Source organism: Triturus cristatus, chromosome 9, assembly GCF_964204655.1.
Source record: "Triturus cristatus chromosome 9, aTriCri1.1, whole genome shotgun sequence".
Taxonomy (NCBI): Eukaryota; Metazoa; Chordata; class Amphibia; order Caudata; family Salamandridae; genus Triturus; species Triturus cristatus.
In genome coordinates, this window is record NC_140592.1 from 416,019,299 (window position 1) to 416,038,926 (window position 19,628).

A 19,628-nucleotide genomic window follows, 5' to 3' on the forward strand; every position below is an offset into this window, starting at 1 on the left:
CTTTATTCCACTGCATGGAACTCTGAACTCAACATTGTAAACATCAACTCTATTCGTCACACCAGAACACTTAAGCCACAGTTCTACGGAGTTCATCAGGAACTACAAGGGTCCCTTCATCGTTAACTCACAAGGCACTACAATTCTGTGCATGAAAAACTTCTTAGATTCATGTAAGAAACCTCTGGCTCTAGTTTAAAAAAATGTCTGAGTTGGTACAGTTCCCATTGTGCATGCCAACCCAGGCAGCCTTTAACCATGGAAAATTGGAAAAAATATTGTTCCTCAAAAGTTAAGCTGCATGTACACTAACAAAAGTTGGATGAGCATAAATATATAGCAGTATGTTGCATAGTAAACATAAAAAAACGACGCTAAAATTATACAACATCCAAACAAAAGAAAAAAGGAGAAAGGAGAGCTATGAGAGAAAGAGAAGATGCAAGATTAGGGAACATTGGGAGAGGTGGAGAAGAGCGAGAGGAAGGATGGCATACAAGGTAGTTCCATGGAATATTAGATTGGCGAATTTTCTTTTATATATGAAAATGTAATAACATTTATTTGAAATAAAACATATGTTATTCCTAAAAAGGTTACTTGACATTGGTATCTTTTTCTTGGTTGTTGGTCTTTATGATGTGCTCACCCAGTGGCGGCGTTAATCCTCACTTTAGAAGCTTAAGAGAGGGGTAGCCATTGCACCTGATAGCCTTGTTTGCAATCTGTGGGCCGCTAAAGGTCTTTCCCTGCATGTCTTTCGACTCCCAAGTCTGCACTCTGCAGAGAAAGGTTGCTATGTGAGCCACGTTCAATAAAAGAGGCAGAAATGAAGAAAAAACCTAAAAAGGAAACACAGCAGCAAACAGAGCTATGGGGAAGAATAAGGTAAGAAAACAACAACGTTAAGAGAGAAACAGGAAAAAAGGACGAAGGAAGAAAGGGTCAAAGGTGAAAGGTAGAAGGAAAAGTGGAAGGGAGGTACGGTGAAAAGAACAAAGGGAGAAAGGGTGCGATGTTGGATGGTAGGAAGGATGAAAGAAAGGATAGATTGAGGTGTGAAAGGAACAGTTGAAAGGACGGACGATAGGGTGGAAAGATGTATTGATAGCTCGATGGAAGGATTTACAGACAGGTGATTGGATTGGATAGAAAAGTAAAAGGATGGATTATTGACTTGTTAACGAAAGATCATTGGAAGTACGACTGCATGTATGGATGGATGGAAAGGTGAAAGAATGGATAGGTGAAAGAATGGAAAGGTGAAAGGATGAATGGATAGGACAGCAAAAGGATGGATGATCGACTTGTGAACCAAATGATAAATGGATGGATGGATAGGAAGTAAAAATGATGAGTGGGTAAAAGGATGGATGGATGAAAAGATGGATGGAACGGTGAAAGAATGGATGAGTAAAAAGAGGGAAAGGTGAAAGGATGAATTGATGGAACAGTGAGAGGATGGATGATCAAAATGTGAACTAAATGCTAAATGGATGGATGGATAGAAAGAGGAAAACATGGATGGGTGAAAGAATGGATGGATGAAAGGAAGGAAAGAAGAGAGGATGAATGAGTGAAGGTACTGGTCTAAGAATGTTGGACTTACTTGCTTTATTCATTCGGTGTCGTCAGAAGTTTAGTTCAAAGTGGGGAGCATGTTAATTTTCTGGCTACCCCTTGTGCTCACCCACATATTATTGTACTATTTTCATGAGGATAAAGTTAGTATGCAGGAGGGAATGACTTTTGCTATGACACAAATTTTTATGTTTTTCAGCATATAAAGGTGAGCAAATAAGGTTTTTATCCCAGGTTTCCCAACCTGTATTTAGGTTACAGAAAGTGGTAGAATCTATGCAAGAGGCATATCATTGTATTCCATGATCCTCAAGTTTAGATAAACATACAAGGTTGGTAGGGTTAGACACAAGTGCTGGCTCAACATGGGCCAACTATTGCAGTCTTCCCTCATGTCAAATTCCTGTGAAAAAGTCAGTTTCCATGGTTGAGTTTTTGGCCATTCCAGTCCAGTGTGTTATGTTCATCTACTGGAGTGGAACACAGCATGGACTTTTGCTATTGGCCATAAACCTTCAACTTTTCTGGCCTGCCAGTCCAGAAATGCAGTTTTTTAATGAACTCAACACTATGCATTTTGCATTGGAACTGATACCGCTTTTTCCCAGTATTAGAAAACCCTTAGCAGCGGGATAGAGGCTGCACCCAAGCAAAAGGATCATTAAAAAAGGAACATTCGATGACTAGTATAACAGGGGATAACAGGAGACCAAGGCAAATTGAGAATTGTGGGAGCCAGTAGGGTGGGGAATATCTGAAAATGCATGGGAGCTTGGTGGCTGATCCTATTCGTCTGCTTAAGATTTACAATATCTGGGAAGCTGAAGCAAATGGATTTACTATCATGAGGCCATAACACACAATAAGCACTGCAAAATATAAATTGCGATTACCGTAGCAAAGGAAGAGTTAACAAGGCGAAAGTTTTCATTGATGAGACGAAGTAAGGCAAGAAACTCTTTATCCTCATATTCAAAACGATTCCCAAAGACAATAGAACAAATGATGTTGGAGACAGTTCGACTGAAAAAGTAGGTGGGGTCAAAAGGTTGACCTGGAAAAAACAAGAAAACAAAATTGTTCATTGTTTTCACATAATTTCATCAGAGGTTAACAAAATGACTGAAGCCTCTTGACTAAGTGTGCTACATCTTTCATGTTAAACTAGATCTATACTTCTGAGGAATCTAAAAATGGTCCTCAAAGTAGTGTAATGAATAAATCACTGTTGTTCTAACCCTCCCTATTAAATATCACCAATGGCTGGTGTTAACAAATTAGTTTATTGGTTTTATTTAATTCTATATGTTCCACAATCGCTGGAAGGCAACTGGAGTTTTACAAGCTGGGTGTGAGATTGTAAAAAGAACACTGAATTTAATTTTTAGCAGAAGATTAGTATTGGTCATTAAAAAGGAATTAATTACATTTTGTCCGTTTTTTTCTGAAGGAGAGTAGGGTAGGCGTTAGGGGGCAAAGAAAAGTCCTACAGGAAGGGATTGCCAACCTATTTGGGATTCACATCAAGATGCCTGATTCAAAGTGTTTGATTTCCTCACATTTAGAGTTCTAAACTGTGTTTTCGTATTTATTAGTTTAAGGCAATACTCTCATAAATTACTTACAAAAGAATAGAACATTTACATACATAAAATCAAGTAAATTATTAAAAACACAAATATCATATTATATAATTTTATTAGATAACATTTTATTGCATAAAACACATCAAAATAAGGCATCTCTCCTAGACTTGGTTGATCATGTGCTTGAAACAATATCACATTTTAAAAATACATGCTTAGTTAAAACCTTTGAATACCAAGTAAAAATGTACATTGTAGTGAAATATCCTAAATCATAAATTTTCTTCCAACTAAAAAACCACAGTACCCTCTACTCCAAAAATGCACATTAACAAAACATGGATATAAATAATAAGAATTAAAACCAGTGTGTAATTTAAAAATCACACTTATCATTCTACGATTGGATCATTTATCTAGATATGGGATTTTTTTGCCTTCTATGAGTGTTAAATACCCCTAATAATGCCTACTTAACATATACATAATCAATATCTCTTAGCTGTCATACCATTGCGGGTCATGATTTAAGCTCAAACTTTGTGCACAATAAAGGGGCTTCCAGGTTTACACAGACAAAATCATGATTTCCTTTTATGGTGGAGAAACATTTCTTTACTGTTTTTAATTTTATAATTCATATACACAAAAAAGAGATATCTTCTTACTGGTAGATAGCAGCAATGTATTCCAATATCACAACGTTTTTTGGGAAGCCAGGTCCAACCATGGATTAGTTGCACTCAAGTCTTCAGAATTGAAGCATCGCTCCTCTTGGGAGTGTAAACAACTATTTCAAGCACCACTCTGTACACCTGTTCCAAGCTGAGAAAGCCATTCAGACATAATACCTCTACATCATAAAGTACCCGGGGTAGGACCTTCACATGATATGCCTTCATTAACGGTATCGTAAAATGTCCATCATAGTTAATATTACATTTACATAAACCATTACTGTTGACATGCCTCGCATTTCTCATAAGTTCTGATGCTCCCACATTTGAATTTTTATCAAATATAACACCTATGCATGTATGGTTGCTCACCTCCCTAAGTAAGTAAATTTGCACCTCTTTACACCAAAGGCTAGAGCTTTTATTTTATCTAAATTTACTAATAAACAGCTTTGCCTGCAGTACCAATCAAATGCCTGTAGCTTTCCCTGAAAACCAATTTGCCTTTGATACATTAAAATCAGATCACCACCATACAGCTGGCACAGAATATAAATCGCTCCTAGTTTTAGCAAGCATAAATTTACACCAACAAACACTGCAGTTAAACTGACATAAAATAGAGAGTAAGGTAGGGGCTAAAACACATCCCTGCTATAGCCGATTTACATCCAATAAGAAGCCTTCATTACCGTAGGCAGTTACCATAAATAATTGCCTTAAAATTGGCAATAAAACAAAGGGGATGGGCATTTTCAACAGCTTTTCCCATTAAATATTGCACTCTACCAAGTCAAATACTGCTCTAAACTCTGTGAAACACCAACCATACACCAAATACATTTTCCTTTTTGGTCAATTTCTTTCTTTACCAAAGCCCATAAGCTTAAACATTGGTTGATAGTTGCATAACCCTCTCTAACTGTTCCAATGGGAGTAGGCCTTTTTCTTCTACTGAATATATTAGCTTTTCTAAAAACAATTTTGAGTAGACTTTAAAGGCTATATTAATTAAGCTAATTAGAGAGTCATTTTTTGGCAGCGCAGTATTGCCCATTTTTAAATGTTTGCTTCATTATTGCACCTGTCCAAATAGAGAGAATTATTTTTCTTTATTTATTTTTTTAAATTAAAAAAACAGCACAACATTCATCATCACAATACAACACATTAATTTCAACAAGAAAAACAACCAATGCTAATAAAACCACAGGATGCCCAAAGAATAGCCTAACAGATATTAAAAAGCAAACTATAAATACATGTAATCAAATCCTGTTCCCTGCCACCCCACTGAAAAAGATTCCCAATCCAATTCCCTTAGCTTGCTAAAAATAGGGTCCATAATTTGTTGAATTTTCTTGTGGTGCCCAGAGAGTAAATTCTCTCTTTCTCTTACTTATGACCTGGTCCCCAGGGGGCTGCTCTAGGCATCCTTAGAGGCACTTGGGATCCCAGATGCCCTTCTTGCCCAGAAAATTAGCCTCCACCAGAGCAATTATGCCCAGGTTTGCTGGGGTCCAGGAGGGTAACTGACTGATAGAATCCCAATAAATAGGGGAGTGAGGCAAGGGTGCGTCCTAGCCTCAACCTTCATTTCCCTATACGTCAACAAAGTAGTCAAGGCTCTTGTACAAGGGAACATAGATGCACCTAAATTGGATGAGACCAGGGTGCCCGCATTCTTAATCACTAACGGCACCCTTTTAATCTCTCAGACTCCGATGGGCCTTCAAAAGCTGGTAGTACATTTTAATGCTTTTGCTCATCTAAGGGCCTTGAGATTAATGTCTCAAAAAACAACTTTTTGACAGTCAGACCACACAAAGCATTAAAGAATGCTTTGTCCCTGGCTAACGAATAACTAGGACCCGTCTCCAGATTTGAGTATTTGGGTATAATGCTTGATAGCAGATTATCATGGTCTCCACATATAGAGAAGAGAACTGTGATCCAATATCAAGACTTAGCTATTTAAAGGACGTTCCACAGAACAGTTACGCAAACCTTGCAGCCTTGAAGATAAAGACCATCTATAAAACAAGCCAATTCCACCCTATTTATATCAGGAGAGATACTATAAAATTTCAAAAATATTCTAATTTGTTAATATCAATTTTCATCCTTAGAGGTGTATAATGTCTCTTCTAAGGTTTTTTCTAGAGCTAAGAGTATTCCTTACACTCTGCTCATGAGTCGGCCATGCCAAAAGCATCCCTGAAAAGTCACTCTCTTCATATATTTTTTGCAGATATAAGTAGAGTTTTTTTTACATAATTCTTAATAAAATAAAACTCCTGAAGAGCCAATTTTGCTTCTTCTAATGCTTTGCTATTCGCTTTTAATTCCAACCTCATACATCCATCATAGTTATCATTGCTTTGGCTATCCAATTGAACTCTATCCTTTTTCAATACTTTAAAATGAGCTGTATCTAGATTTCAAAAAAGCTTGCAGAGAACATTTCATGGCATCCAATACCATGCTAGTTGATGCTGTACTCCTATTACTTGAAGAAACTTTCAATTACCACTTACTAAGCTCCAATCCAGCTTGCATCCTCCAAATTAATTTTATTAATCACCTAGCTTTGTCGTTTGGGCATCAATTTTCTCCCTAATATCCAAAGCTCTAGAGCAAAATGGTCAGAAAACCCATTCAATATCATATTTACATTTTTAAACCTAGCTATAGATGAGGTCAAAAATAAATCACTACAAATTGCAGTTTTGTATCTACCAGAGAAGCAAGTAAACTCCTTTCTATCTGGAAACACCGTTCTCCAGGGATCAGGTAGTACATAAATTCTTGTGTTTCTTTTTAATGCTCGTCTTATTATCCAACCCTGGCTTTTGCAGAAAATTAAAATCATGTCCTATAATGATTTCCCCTTCAACTCTGGCTAATAATTGAAACAGCCTACAAAAAGGACGTGGGTCATTCTCAACGGGTGCACTGACATTTACTAATCTCATTCGTAAAGCGGTTATCAAACAGTTCACCCAGCACCATCGTCCTCCCGTATTGGCATGCCATGTATGTATATTAATGTGACATTCTCGTTAATATAAATTGCTACCTCTGTGTGCCACACCACCTGAGGAAAAGCATTTAACCCCCACCAAAGCTTTAAACATAAGAAACTTGTTTAACTCATTAGAGGGAATATGTTTTTTTTGCAGGGAAATTGCGATCAGATTATGCCCCTTAATCCAGGTTTCTATTGCCTGCTTTTTCCTTCCATTATTCAACTGATTAACATTAAATAAAAACGCTTTCAGCATAACCTCCTTTTCACAAAATCCATGAAGATATTAACGTCTGGCATACTAATATTTGGCTAATTAACTCCCTCTGTGTAAATCCAGAAACAATTGCACCCAGTCGTAAATCATCCGCTCACTAACAAATACAATCAATCTGCTCTCAAATAAATACAATAAAGAGAAAAGTGCATACATCTAAAGTGCATCGTATTTTGGCAGCTATAACCCCAAAGCACAGCCACTTACCCGACTGATACGCAGCCAAAAGTGTAAACCTTATAAAGTGCTTAAAGTGTAGACAAATTGTGCAATTCTAATCAGCCCAATCAACTCTCACTTGGTTTTTATTCTTCACCTTCCATAGCTAACCCGCTAATTGCTTATAACTAGGTCTCCTCTCAGGTTAGTAAAGTCAAAGTATTTTTCCAAAACCTTATAATAATACAAATATATTTTTTATGACCTTTTTCTCACTGCACACATCAACACCCACAATTCTCCCCCCTCCCCCCCTTGCGATAGCAGTAGAAAAATCCTTCCTCCCACCCCAAGCGCCTTCCCCTATACCCTGGGGCAACCAACACCATGACAGGGAATTATCAATATCCAATTTCTGGCAGAGATACTAGCCCCCTTAAATAGCACCCACATTTCCTCTTACATCAAGCCCACTCTTTTTTAAGCACCCATTGTTTCAAAGTTTCTATACTCAAAACAGAACAAGTGACCCTCAAACTCCCCACAGCTCGAACAGGAAGGGACTCTCAATGTATCTCAGCCAAGAAGGCCAGCGCCTCTACTGTCCAAGAAAACCGACAAAAACATTATTTATGCAATACTTTCAACTCTGCTATTTGGACTACATAGGCCAGGCCCTGCCATCTAAAATGGCACAATAATTCTCTTAAATTCCCTTCAACGCTAACCTGTTTCAAAAGTCATATCAAAGAACAGCGGAAAAGTTAATTATTTTCTATAGCAAAAAATTTCTCCTTGATGGTTTTAAGCAGTTCTTTTCTTTAATCTGATGGCCCACAACGTTAACTAAGATAGTACGCGGGTATTTAGCTTTAGACTGATAGTCAAATCCTATGAAAATTCTTGCAGGACATAGTACATTAACAGAGACACCACATAAGCAATTGGTCCCACAATGTCTTCCTTACTTTCGGGGACCCCAACGATTGTGAGGTTTGATCATCTAGAATTGTTCTCCAGTTGGTCCTGCTTTTCAAAAAGCAGCTTAATCTGCTTCTCAAAGTGCAACTGAAGGGGAAAAATTGACCTGTCTAAGTAAACCATCTAAAGCATGGTATAAGCATACTCACCCACAAATCAATATTCAATTTAATTACCATAGTTGAATATATCTATCAGTTGAAAATCACACAGGTGCACTGGGGAGCCCAGAAGAACTCAATAAATCACTCAAAATGTCTTCCAAGATTCTTCAGGGATATGGTACCAAAGTGACAACTTGTTATTCAACCCATGGACCACTAACTTCCAATTTCCCCTACTATCTTTAGCATTTACAACTAAAGACGCCCAACCCCAACATTTACTAAAATACTCTTCTATTTTGACACAATAAATATTCATGTTCTTATTTCTAGCCTAAATATAACTTATCCTTGCAATTATTAACTCTTTTTGAATTGATATAAATGTTCCTTAAATACTCTTGAGCTTGGCAAAAGAAGTCAAACCAACATTTTTCCTGACTATATCGGCAATTGTTCCTTCATTTAAACCTGGCAGAACACTTTACCTCAACCTTTAAAGATGCCACAGCTTCTTCAATCATTCTGCATCATCCCCACCAGTTAGCACTTTGTTTTATAATAATACTTTTCAGAGTGACCTCTACTTGAAAGTGCATTAATTGTAAATATGGTCATCAATATCACTGTCAAAAGCCATGGAAAATCAACATTCATAGATAAAACCTTTTACCTCAAAGAAGTGAAGTTTACCTGGGTATAACCTGAAGGGGGATATGATCCCTTCCATCCAGGATTAATGTTTTAAAGTCACATGCCAAATCAAAGCAAAACAAAAAATAAAGACATATTTGACAGGACACAACTGGACACCATATTGGAATGTCTGTGCAGCAGAAGAGTCCCCTCAGAAATATCCATGTAAGCAAACCAATCCCAAAGAGGCCAGTCAGTTGTGCATGCTTCATATCATCTGTTAATTTAGGAAATAACTGTAGGTTAAAGTACCCTAAGAATAAAACTCCAGTGTTAGGAGAAGATGAATTCTTCTAATTTGGTTTTAGACTCTCTTAAGCCTCCAAACGTAATTCTTTTTGAAAATACGCATTTGTAAATATTGGCCCGAGAAGAAGGAGAGACAATTCTCCGAAATGTGTCGGCCAAAGGACTACCATATGGGATGCGAAGCTGGCTGTCTTATATTGAATAAAGGATGTTCCTAACCTGCTTGGGAATGCGGCCTGGATTTGCTGAGCAAATTGTGGGTGATTTATATGCGACGTGCTCCTGGTCGCAGAAGCGAGCGCACCACCTCTAAATCAACAGAGGGCCCGACGAGGGTAAATTTGCCTCAGTGACGGCATGTCAGGTAATCTAAATCAGACAGGCAGAGTCCCATCCAGGGGCTCAATAGAGGGCTGTAAATTGTCCTGGACTAAATGCTAGCACCTAAGACCACTTGGTGGGCAAAAAGTATTCAAAAAATTGGGAACTACATTAACCAGCGTGCAACAGGACTGAATTGAAGAGTTATAGCACACTGGAGGCCAATTAATGACATTCAGACAGCGCGCAAGGTTTGCAGTCTCAGCAATTAATGTCTAAAGTGCTCGCATTGGCCCAAGAAGGAGAGAAACTTCTGCGAAACCCGTCGGCCAAAGGTCTACCATATGGGATGCGAAGCTGGCTGTCTTTTATTGAATAAAGGATGTTCCTAACCTGCTTGGGAATGTCGCTTTGATTTGCTGAGCAAATTGTGGGTGATATGATCCATCAAGCAGGGGCCAATAAAATGTTTTGGTGTGGTAAGGGTCCAAACATTAATTTTCTATGTTAATTCCCATAGGAAGTTTTGCTCTCCGACACAGGGAAAACAGCTGAATCACATTTGGCAGTGCAAGAACACATGACTTACCACTGAATGCTTTATGTGGTAGAGATGCTATCTGCCCGCAGATTCCTTACCTTCGATTATTCCCAAGGCAGCAGACTGCATTGGAAAAATCTTGAACACTACCTCTTCACACCAGTAAGTGGAGCATCAGCAACATTGGCGTCGTCAGCGTCAGAAGTGACATATGTGCAACCTAAATAGGTGCCACCTTAGGGCGCCAACATCAGTTTCTTCATGTGACTCTTTCCGCACCAGAAGCACAGAGCCACATTTCAAGTATAACTAAGGGCCTACAGGGACTTTTCTAGATAGAACAAACGGTTCACATGCATTGGTGAGGTTTGGAGGATGATTAAAGAATCTGTGGCTAGAGTCTTTACCACATAAAGCGTTACAAAAGTTATGCAACTTGTTCATCTGATAGAGACTTCTAACCGCAGATTCCTTACCTTCAAATAGATGACAAAGCAATATCTCCCCGCAAACTGGTTCAGACCACAAAGTCCTCGAGGACCAAATAGGTAAGGTGCTCATCACGGCAGACCTAAATGTCAAGGAGGAAGTGTTTGGTGAACATGTGCAATGATGCCCACATCGCAGCCCGACAGATGTCCAAGACAGGAACATCACAAGCTTACACAGTGGTCATAGCTTTGCTTTTGGTGGAATGAGCCTGTAAGCTCTCAGGGGGATGATTTTTTGCCATTGTGTAGCAGATCTTAAAGCAGAGTACAATACACATAGAGAGAGTGCATCTGCACTGCTTTTCCTTTTGTTGCCCCAGCGAACCCAACAAAGAGCTGATCAGTCACCTGGTGTTCTTTGATGCAATGGATGTAAAATGACAATGCTCTTTTTTGGGTCCAGGTGACAGAGTCTATCTTATTTCTTGGAGGGTTGTGGCGGAGCAAGAAGTTGGCAGCGTGATGCTTTGGCAACATGGATAGTTGCCACCACCTTCGGCAGAAAAGTGGCACAAGTGAAGAGATCCATTTTGTCTGAGAAGAAGCTGTGGTCCAAAGGGTGAACAGAAAATGTCCGTAGCTCACTAACTCTCCTGGCCAACGTGGTGGCCACGAAGAAGACTGTCTTGATCGTCAGTCTGTGCATAGGTTTAAATGGCAAACATATTAAGAAGGTTAAAACCAGCAAATGCTGCCTTGGAAACTCCAATGCTCAGAAGTGCTGACATTGCAAGTTCTCGGTGGTGGCAGATAGATTTAACCTAGGTTATCTCCAGTCTCGGACAGACCTTGTTCCACCAGTGGATGAAGACGCCATTCGTGATCAAAGAGGCAGGGACGGCTGAGGAAGGGCGGAAGGCCTTCAATGCCAAGGGAATCACTTTCAATTCTAACAAGTCGATTTGAAGCTGAGACTCTGCTGGAAACAGGAGCCTTCTGATTTCCACCTCCACCTGATGGCCACCTCCAACGCAGCAGTGATGCATCTATCAACACTGTGAGATCTGAATGAGGAAGAAAGACGGGTCTTCCGATGACCCAATCCTAGTTCACAGCCATCACTGCATGTCTTTTGCAGCCCCTCCAACATCTGGGCCAGGTTGAGAAGATTCCCCAGATGCTGTGACCATTGGGACTTCGGGTCCCCTGTAGAGCCCACATATGCCAGCTTGCATGTTGTACCAGTAGGATGCAGGAGGCCAGAAGACCCAGAAGCCTCAAAGTCAGTGTCACTGAAATCCAGAATAGCGGCTAAAACAACAGAATCACAGCCTGAAAATCCTGGACTCAATGTTTCAGAGCGCAGAATGGCACTGCGTCCAGAATGGCTCCCAAGAAAGGGAGCATCAGAGGGAGCCAGGTGTGAATACAGCACTTCCTGATGCAGAAGCGAGAGGTTGTCCTCCATCAGCCAATCGGAGGACAGTTGAACGGGCTACGTGATTTCCCGGAATGGAACGGCGTAACGCAGCTGAACAATTTGGAGCGCCAATTTATCTTATGGAGTGCCAGTGAGGCAACAGGTGCCCGATTCTGCCTCCAACCAGTTGTCTGTAATGTTGAGAAGGCATATTTAAGAGGCTGCAGCTTCCGGGGAGGGCTGCGGACTGGGCAGATCTCTGAATTTGGGAGCAAAGTCAGTGGCAATGAAAAGACTGGGGGGCCTTCTGGTGGTGGTACCTGGGTGGAAAATAAGGCTGGCAGGTAGCCCCTGAAGTAGCCACGGAAGGCAGAATAGGACTAGCGTGGGGCAATGGAGAGTCCCAATGACCGGGCGGTGGCCCCACTGTCCTTCAAGCACTCAATTACTGAATCTGCCTTGTCACCAAACAGGAGAGTGCAACAAAGTGTGTGTCCATAAGGGATGCCCGACATCCCTTGAGAAGTCCGTAGACATTTTCTTTTGCTAATAACTTTGGGGTCGTTTGGCGAATCTTCGCAAAATGCTCCCAAAAAAAGGTCCATCCAGGTCAGCTCCCATCCTGAAAGTTTGGGGGGTGATTAGTCAAGGGGGGAGCAGAGAAAAAAGGGGGTCCCAAAAAGTGTTTGTGTGTTAATTTCCATAGGAAATTTTGAGACAGGCTACAGCCCGAACTGCTGAACGGAATTATACCAAGTTTGGCAGAAAGGTAGCTCTTGGTTCAGAAAGCTACCTTTTTTTTTTTTTTTTAAATGGTGGGAATCCGTTGAGTAGTTGTTGAGAAATTAAAAAATTAAGAGTGTAAAAATCAATATCCCACAGGAATGTTTAGCCAAGGCTACAGCCCGAACTGCTGAACGGAATTACACCAAATTTGTCAAAAAGGTTGTGCTTGGTTCAGAAAGCGACCTTTTTTTAAATGGTGTAAATCCGTTCAGTAGTTTTTGAGATATTAAACGAATATATATATATATATATATATATATATATATATATATATATAATCTACTGGCGGTCGCCAGTAGATAGTTATAGTTAGGACCGTGTTTCCATAGGAAATCTCAAAATTCATTTTGAATAACTTTGGCGCCGGTTGACGAATCTTCGCAAAATGTTCAAAACTAATGGGGCGCTCCGCTCAGCTCCTACCCTGAAAGTCTCGGGGGGATTCGTCAAGCGGGGGCCGAGAAAAAAGGGGGGTCCCAAAACGCGTTTTCCCCATACATTTTCCCATAGGACCTTTAGTCGAAGGTACAGCCCGAACGGCTGAACAGAATTACTTGAAATTTGGAAGAGAGGTAGTCCCCAGGTCAGGGATGTGCCTTTTGCATATATGGAGTCAAACTGTTCAGTAGTTCCAGAGAAAATTGCAGTAAAAAGCACATGCATATCTATAGCCGCACACCGTGCGCGCACCGTGTGCGCACCCTAACGTGCGCGAGCGTAATTCTGATTGGTTGTTACATGTCAGTCAACGTTCGAATCGGTCGAAATCAGGAAGTGTCGGACGCCATTTTGTTTGTTTTCAGTGCGAGAGTGGAAAAGGAAGGTGGCGAACGTGAAAAGGGGGCAGGGTAGAGAGTTCCTGACCCCCTAGCAGGCTTGGTCAGGGGGTCCCTGAAGGACCCCGAAGGCATAAAAAAACATTTAACTATTTTTTTTTTTTTTTTTAATTGCGGGGGTGCGCGCAACGTGAAAAACCATTAAAAAAAAAAAAAAATTAATACGCAGTTTATTGAAAAATAAATATATAAAAAAAATAATACATACATGACAGCATTTAAAAAACCATACAAATTCACTGAAAAAACCATAGGTTTCACACACGTTATAGTTAGGAATTAGCATTTAAAAAACCTTGCAAATTCACTTAAAAAAACCATAGGTTTCACACATGTTCTAGTTAGGTGGATATTTCACTCATAAAAAACCAATGAAATTCCCCCGTTATAGTTAGTTGAGATAACTATAACTTGCGCGACCGCCACTCTATCACAAGGAAGATGTCATCAGTGATGTTATGAGTGATGCCACTGACCATGTCATGAATGATGTAATATGTGACGTCATGAGCAGAGGGTTGCGGGCGCGCAAGTTATAGTTATCTAACTATAACGGGGGAATTTCACTGATTTTTTACGAGTGAAATATCCACCTAACTATAACGTGTGAAACCTATGGTTTTTTAAGTGAAAAAAAAATATATATATATATATATATATATATATATATATATATATATCTAGGCGGAGCCTAACCCTCGAGCACGAACTTGGCTCTAATTGGCTGCCAACACTTCCGCAGCCATCTTGTGCCTCAGACGGAGAGAGAAATATGAGGTAAGGTTTATCAGCTGAGTAATGCATTTGCTGTAAGGGAAATTTAGATTTTACAGTATACTCTAAATATTATATGGGAAACGTTCTAGTAGAGAAAAGGCTAACGGCACCTCAGAAACATTCCATCTCACTGCAGTTGGTTTAAATAACGGCAAAACATGTACTGTTCAAAGGAAAATGAGCTGTTTGTGTTCCTTTAAAATTGCTAGGTGATGTAATTGAGGCAGGCTGGCATGTTCTCTCGCCGAAAAGCTGCCGTAGTTACTACCTTCTACTGGTGGGGCCCCCAGCACTGGTATGTGGGGGCCGGGGGGTGTTGCAGGGGGTCACAGGCAGAGCCCGGGACAGCAGGGGCTGCTTTCACCGGAGTGTGGGGGAGGCACTGGAAGTGACACCCCCCCAGGTGAAAACTCTTCTCTTAATCAGAAGCGAGCCCCCCTGCCCTTTAATAAATCCCTTTCACAACCTGCTCTGCTCAATGTTTTGTGTCAGTTGTATGTAGCGCGAGCTCGCCTGCCCCACAGGCGTTGAAACGCTTTACCCGAGCCCCGCTTAAATTACATGAGGGCACGTTCATTTCCAGTCACGGCGGAGTTATGTGATGTGCCCAGAATCACAGGCGGCAGAGCCGACGCAGAGACTCGGACCCGACGCTGCGAAGTCTTCAGCTCTGGCTGTGATGTCACCGGTCCCTCCTATATGTCATACTGCCTCTCACCTCCACACTCTGCACCCCTCTGGCCTTTGCATCTCTCTGTACCCCTGACCCTGCAGCGGTGCTGCTCCTTCCCCTACACTGTCTCTTCGAGGACGTGCAGCCCTCCACAGGTGAGATCTTCCCTCCACGCATGCATCCTCCACTCTTAAAATGCCCTACACATGCCTTCCCTGCCCTCCACCCTACACATGCCCTCCCCGCCTGCCACCCTACACATGCCCTCCCCGCCCTACACATGCCCTCTCTAACCTACACGGGCGCACTCTGCTCTCCACCCTTTACATGCACCCTCTACTTTTCAGAAGTTTTTGTAGAACACATTCCCCGCCCTCCACCCAACACATGCACTCCCTTCCTCCACACTACACATGCACTCCCCGCCCTACACATGCACTCCCTGCCCTCCACCCTACTCATGCACGATCTGCTCTCCAGACGTTTTTGTAGAACACATTCCCTGCCCTACACATGCACTCCCATCCTCCACCCTACACATGCACTCACGTCATCCACCCTACACATGCACTCACGTCCTCCACCCTTCACATGTACTCCCTGCCCTCCATCCTACTCATGCACGATCTGCTCTCCAGAAGTTTTGATAGAACACATTCCACACCTGTTAGACCTGGCACCGTTGGCGTGGGTCACCCTTCCATTTTTGTTTGTGCCTCAATGTATTTTTGTGCTGGTGTTAGCTGCTCAGGGCACTGTTCCAGTGCCACAGTGCAAGTGCTCCCTATGGTAAAATGTATTATGTGAATTGACTTCCATGTTTGGCTTATTTGGTTTACTATCAGTCCCTAGTAGAGTGCACCAGGGGTGCCAAGGGCTTGTATATCCAAATGCTGCTAGTGGGCTTGCAGCGCTGGTTGTGCCACCCACAGAAGCAGCCTGGTAAAATGTGTCTAAGGTCTGCCATTGCAGAACCTGCATGCAGTTTGGTACTGGCATGCTGACTGGGCAAGTTTCCCCACTTGCCAGTCCCTAAACCTTCCCTTACCTTCATATTAGTCACCCCTATGGTAGGCCCTAGGGCAGGGTGCATTGTAAGGATAAGGTAGGACATGCCCTGAGGTGTGTGGCATGTCCTAATAGTGAATTACAGCCATTTTCGTTTTTCACTATTGTAAGGCTACCTGCTCTCCATAGGCCAGAATGAGCTGCTAGATTATAACACTCTATAATCCTAGCAGGCTCAGGAAGCATGGTAGAAATTCATGTTTAGTATGCCTGAACTCAGAATAATAAAATGCATCTTTTAGTAAAGTTTATTTTAATATCCTGGGTTTGCAAATGCTACTTTTAGAAAGTTAGCATTTGCTTGCTTAACCATTTCAGTCCGCCTCTGGAGGGGAGGGCTATCTTCTTTGTGTGTAGCTTGAGTGACAGGGCTGGGAAGTTCCAGGAGACAGGCTGGGGCTGCCAGGTGGTGAACAGAAAGATTACACCAGGATGGGTGGGAGGAGTGCACCTTGACTCTGAATAGGACAGTGCTCTGCCTCCACAATGCTGGCTCCACCCCCTGGGGAGCATCTGATGTCTCTGCCCTGCCTGCTGAAAGAAGAAGCCAGAGTCTCCACAACAAAGTGCTCCTCACTGAAAAGAACTGGACTGGGATTATGCAAAGGCCCCCCTGGCCTGTAAAGACAAAATAAACTGAGTATAAATGTAGGAGCCCTGCTCCTAAGAAATCAGATCCTGATTGAACCACGAAGAAACTCTGCCTGACTAGAAGGACCTGGAAGAAGCTGAAGGAGGAGTAACTTTCCCTGACCTGGGGGATTGGCCTGCAGTTGGTGCCTTGCTGAGAAAGGAGAGGAAAAGACTGAAAGAGACTTTGTACTTTGTTCTTCATCTATCTCCAAGGGCTTGGAAGAGAGCTTGCCCCCTGAACTGAGTCCCAGGACCATTGGACTCATCTGCCTTCAAAAACTGAGTTGCCTGGACAATTCTTGCTTGTTTCCCGCTGGATTTGGCCCCAGTACGCCTCGTACTACATCTGCCGCGAAACCGTGTCTTTGCCGCCCGGCACCGTGTGTCTACGCTAAACCAAAAGCATTAGTACGCACCGTATCCCTCCCGGCTGCATTGCACCAAACCTCCCCCGCCGATTCGAGACATTCATCCCTGGCTGCCGAACGCTGTACGCCGGACTCAAGCTTCGCTGTCCCGCAGGAACGGTCCGTACGCTGCTAACGTACTGCCCGTGCCGTACTCAGAGCCGAGAAGCCGCAGTACGCTGATCATCCCCGTACCCTGTACGGCGCCGAGAAGTGTCGCCGCTGATCCGCACCGAAGGTACGGCCCGAACGCCGACGCCACGGACTCTGCAAGCTGATCCGGATCATCCGCCCGTACCCCTGAAGGTCCCGTACCAACGCCGCGTCCCGACACCGCAACCGGACCAGACCGAGTACGCTGCCGAACTACGACCCGGACCCATCAACTTGTCCCGCACTGTCCGTCGCGGACCCCACGAACTAAAGGTACTTTGTTCAGTTCGCACCGCCGTGTGCACGTCCCGGACCCCGGAGTCCGCACCGATTGTTTGACTCGTACTTTCTTTGTTTTTAATGCAGACGAGTTGTACACCTAGGTACGAACCGTACAAAGCCTGAAAAGAAGCAGAATTGAGTAAAAGAAGCCTATTTTTGCATTTTAAGCTTTTTTGCAAGAACATTGAACTTTGAAATAATACTGTGGTCATTTCTAAACGTTATACTGGTCTTGTGCTAAGCCTTATATAAAGAGAACTATTTTTGATATAACCTTGACTGGTGTCCATTTGTGGTGTGTCATTGCATTACTGTATGTGTTCACAAATGCTTAACCTATAGCGCCCTGAGAATAGTCTTGACTGCTTGCGCCACACTACCTAAAGGGTGAGCAGGGGTTATTTGAAAGGGTGACCCCCTTATCCTGACTTAGAATTGAGAGTCCCTGCTTGTCGCAAGTGTATACCTGTGCCAACTAGAGAGCCCCATTTCTAACACCACCCTACACATTCACTCCTGTCCTCCAACCTACACATGCACTCCCATCCTCCACCCTACACAAGCACTCCCCGCCCTCCATCCTACACATGCACGATCTGCTCTCCAGAAGTTTTTGTAGAACACATTCCCCGCCCTCCACCCTACACATACACTCCCGTCCTCCATCCTACACATGCACTCCCAGCCCTACACCCTACTCATGCATGATCTGCTCTCCAGAAGTTTTGATAGAACACGTTCCCCGCCCTACACATGCACTCTCATCCTCCACCCTACACATTCACTCCTGTCCTCCAACCTACACATGCACTCCCGTCCTCCACCCTACACAAGCACTCCCCGCCCTCCATCCTACACATGCACAATCTGCTCTCCAGAAATTTTTCTGTCACCGTATTTAACATGACCCATGGGGCTGAAGCCGAGGAGCAGGAGGTCTGTGGGGGTGGGGTCATACGTGGGGTCCCGGGCCCCCATTACTGGTGGTGAGGAGAGGAGCCAGAGGACTGTGGGGCCATAGACAGGGGGCCCACATTACTGGTGCTGGGGAGAGGAGCCGGAGGTCTGTGGGGTCGGGGGGTGATGCAGGGGGTCACGGGCAGAGCCCAGGGCAGCAGGGGCTGCTTTCAACAGAGTGCAGGGGAGGCACTGGAAGGGATACCCCCCTCAGGTGAAAACTCTTCTCTTAATCAGAAGTGAGCCCCTCTGCCCTTCAATAAATCCCTTTCACACCCTACTCTGCTCAATGTTTTCTGTCAGTTGTATGTAGCGCCAGCTCGCCCGCCCCATAGGCGTTGAAGCGCTTTACCCGAGTCCCGCTTAAATTACACGAGGGCACGTTCATTTCCAGTCACAGCAGAATTATGTGATGTGCCCAGAATCACATGGTGGCTGAGCAGATGCCGAGACTCGGACCTGACGCTGTGAAGTCTCCCGCTCTGGCTGTGACATCACCCGTTGCCCCTATACATCATACTACCCTCTCACCTCCACACTCTGCACCCCCCCTGCCTTTGCATCCCTCTGTACCCCTGACACTGCAGTGGCGCTGCTCCTTCCCCTCGACTGTCCCTTAGAGGACGTGCAGCCCTCCACAGGTGAGGTCTTCCCTCCACGCATGCATCCTCCACTCTTAAAATGCCCTAAACATGCCTTCCCCGTCCTCCACCCTACACATGCCCTCCGCACCCTATATATGCCCTCCCCGCCCTACACATGCCCTCTCCACCCTACACGCGCGCTTTCTGCTCTCCACCCTTTACATGCACCCACTACTCTTAGATTAGTTTCAGGGACATTATAGTTTGAAATTTGTATTTAAAAAACCTTTGAAATCCACTAAAAAATCATAGGTTTCAGGGACGTTATAGATAGAAATTAGCATTTAAAAAAACCTTAGAAATTTACGAAAAACAAAAAAAAAACATAAGTTTCAGGGACGTTATAGTTAGTTGGACATTT

General features: G+C 43.0%; 1 protein-coding gene across 1 annotated transcript in view; it reads right to left on the reverse strand.

Moving 5' to 3' along the window:
- The window catches only part of LOC146798073 (cytochrome P450 2G1-like), a 998,619-nt gene that overhangs the window by 188,109 nt on the left and 790,882 nt on the right, over positions 1–19,628 (reverse strand). Inside the window, exon 14 of the mRNA XM_085625291.1 lies at positions 2,475–2,635. Coding sequence (XP_085481417.1) covers positions 2,475–2,635 — 161 coding nt within the window. The remainder of the gene's footprint in view (positions 1–2,474; positions 2,636–19,628) is intronic.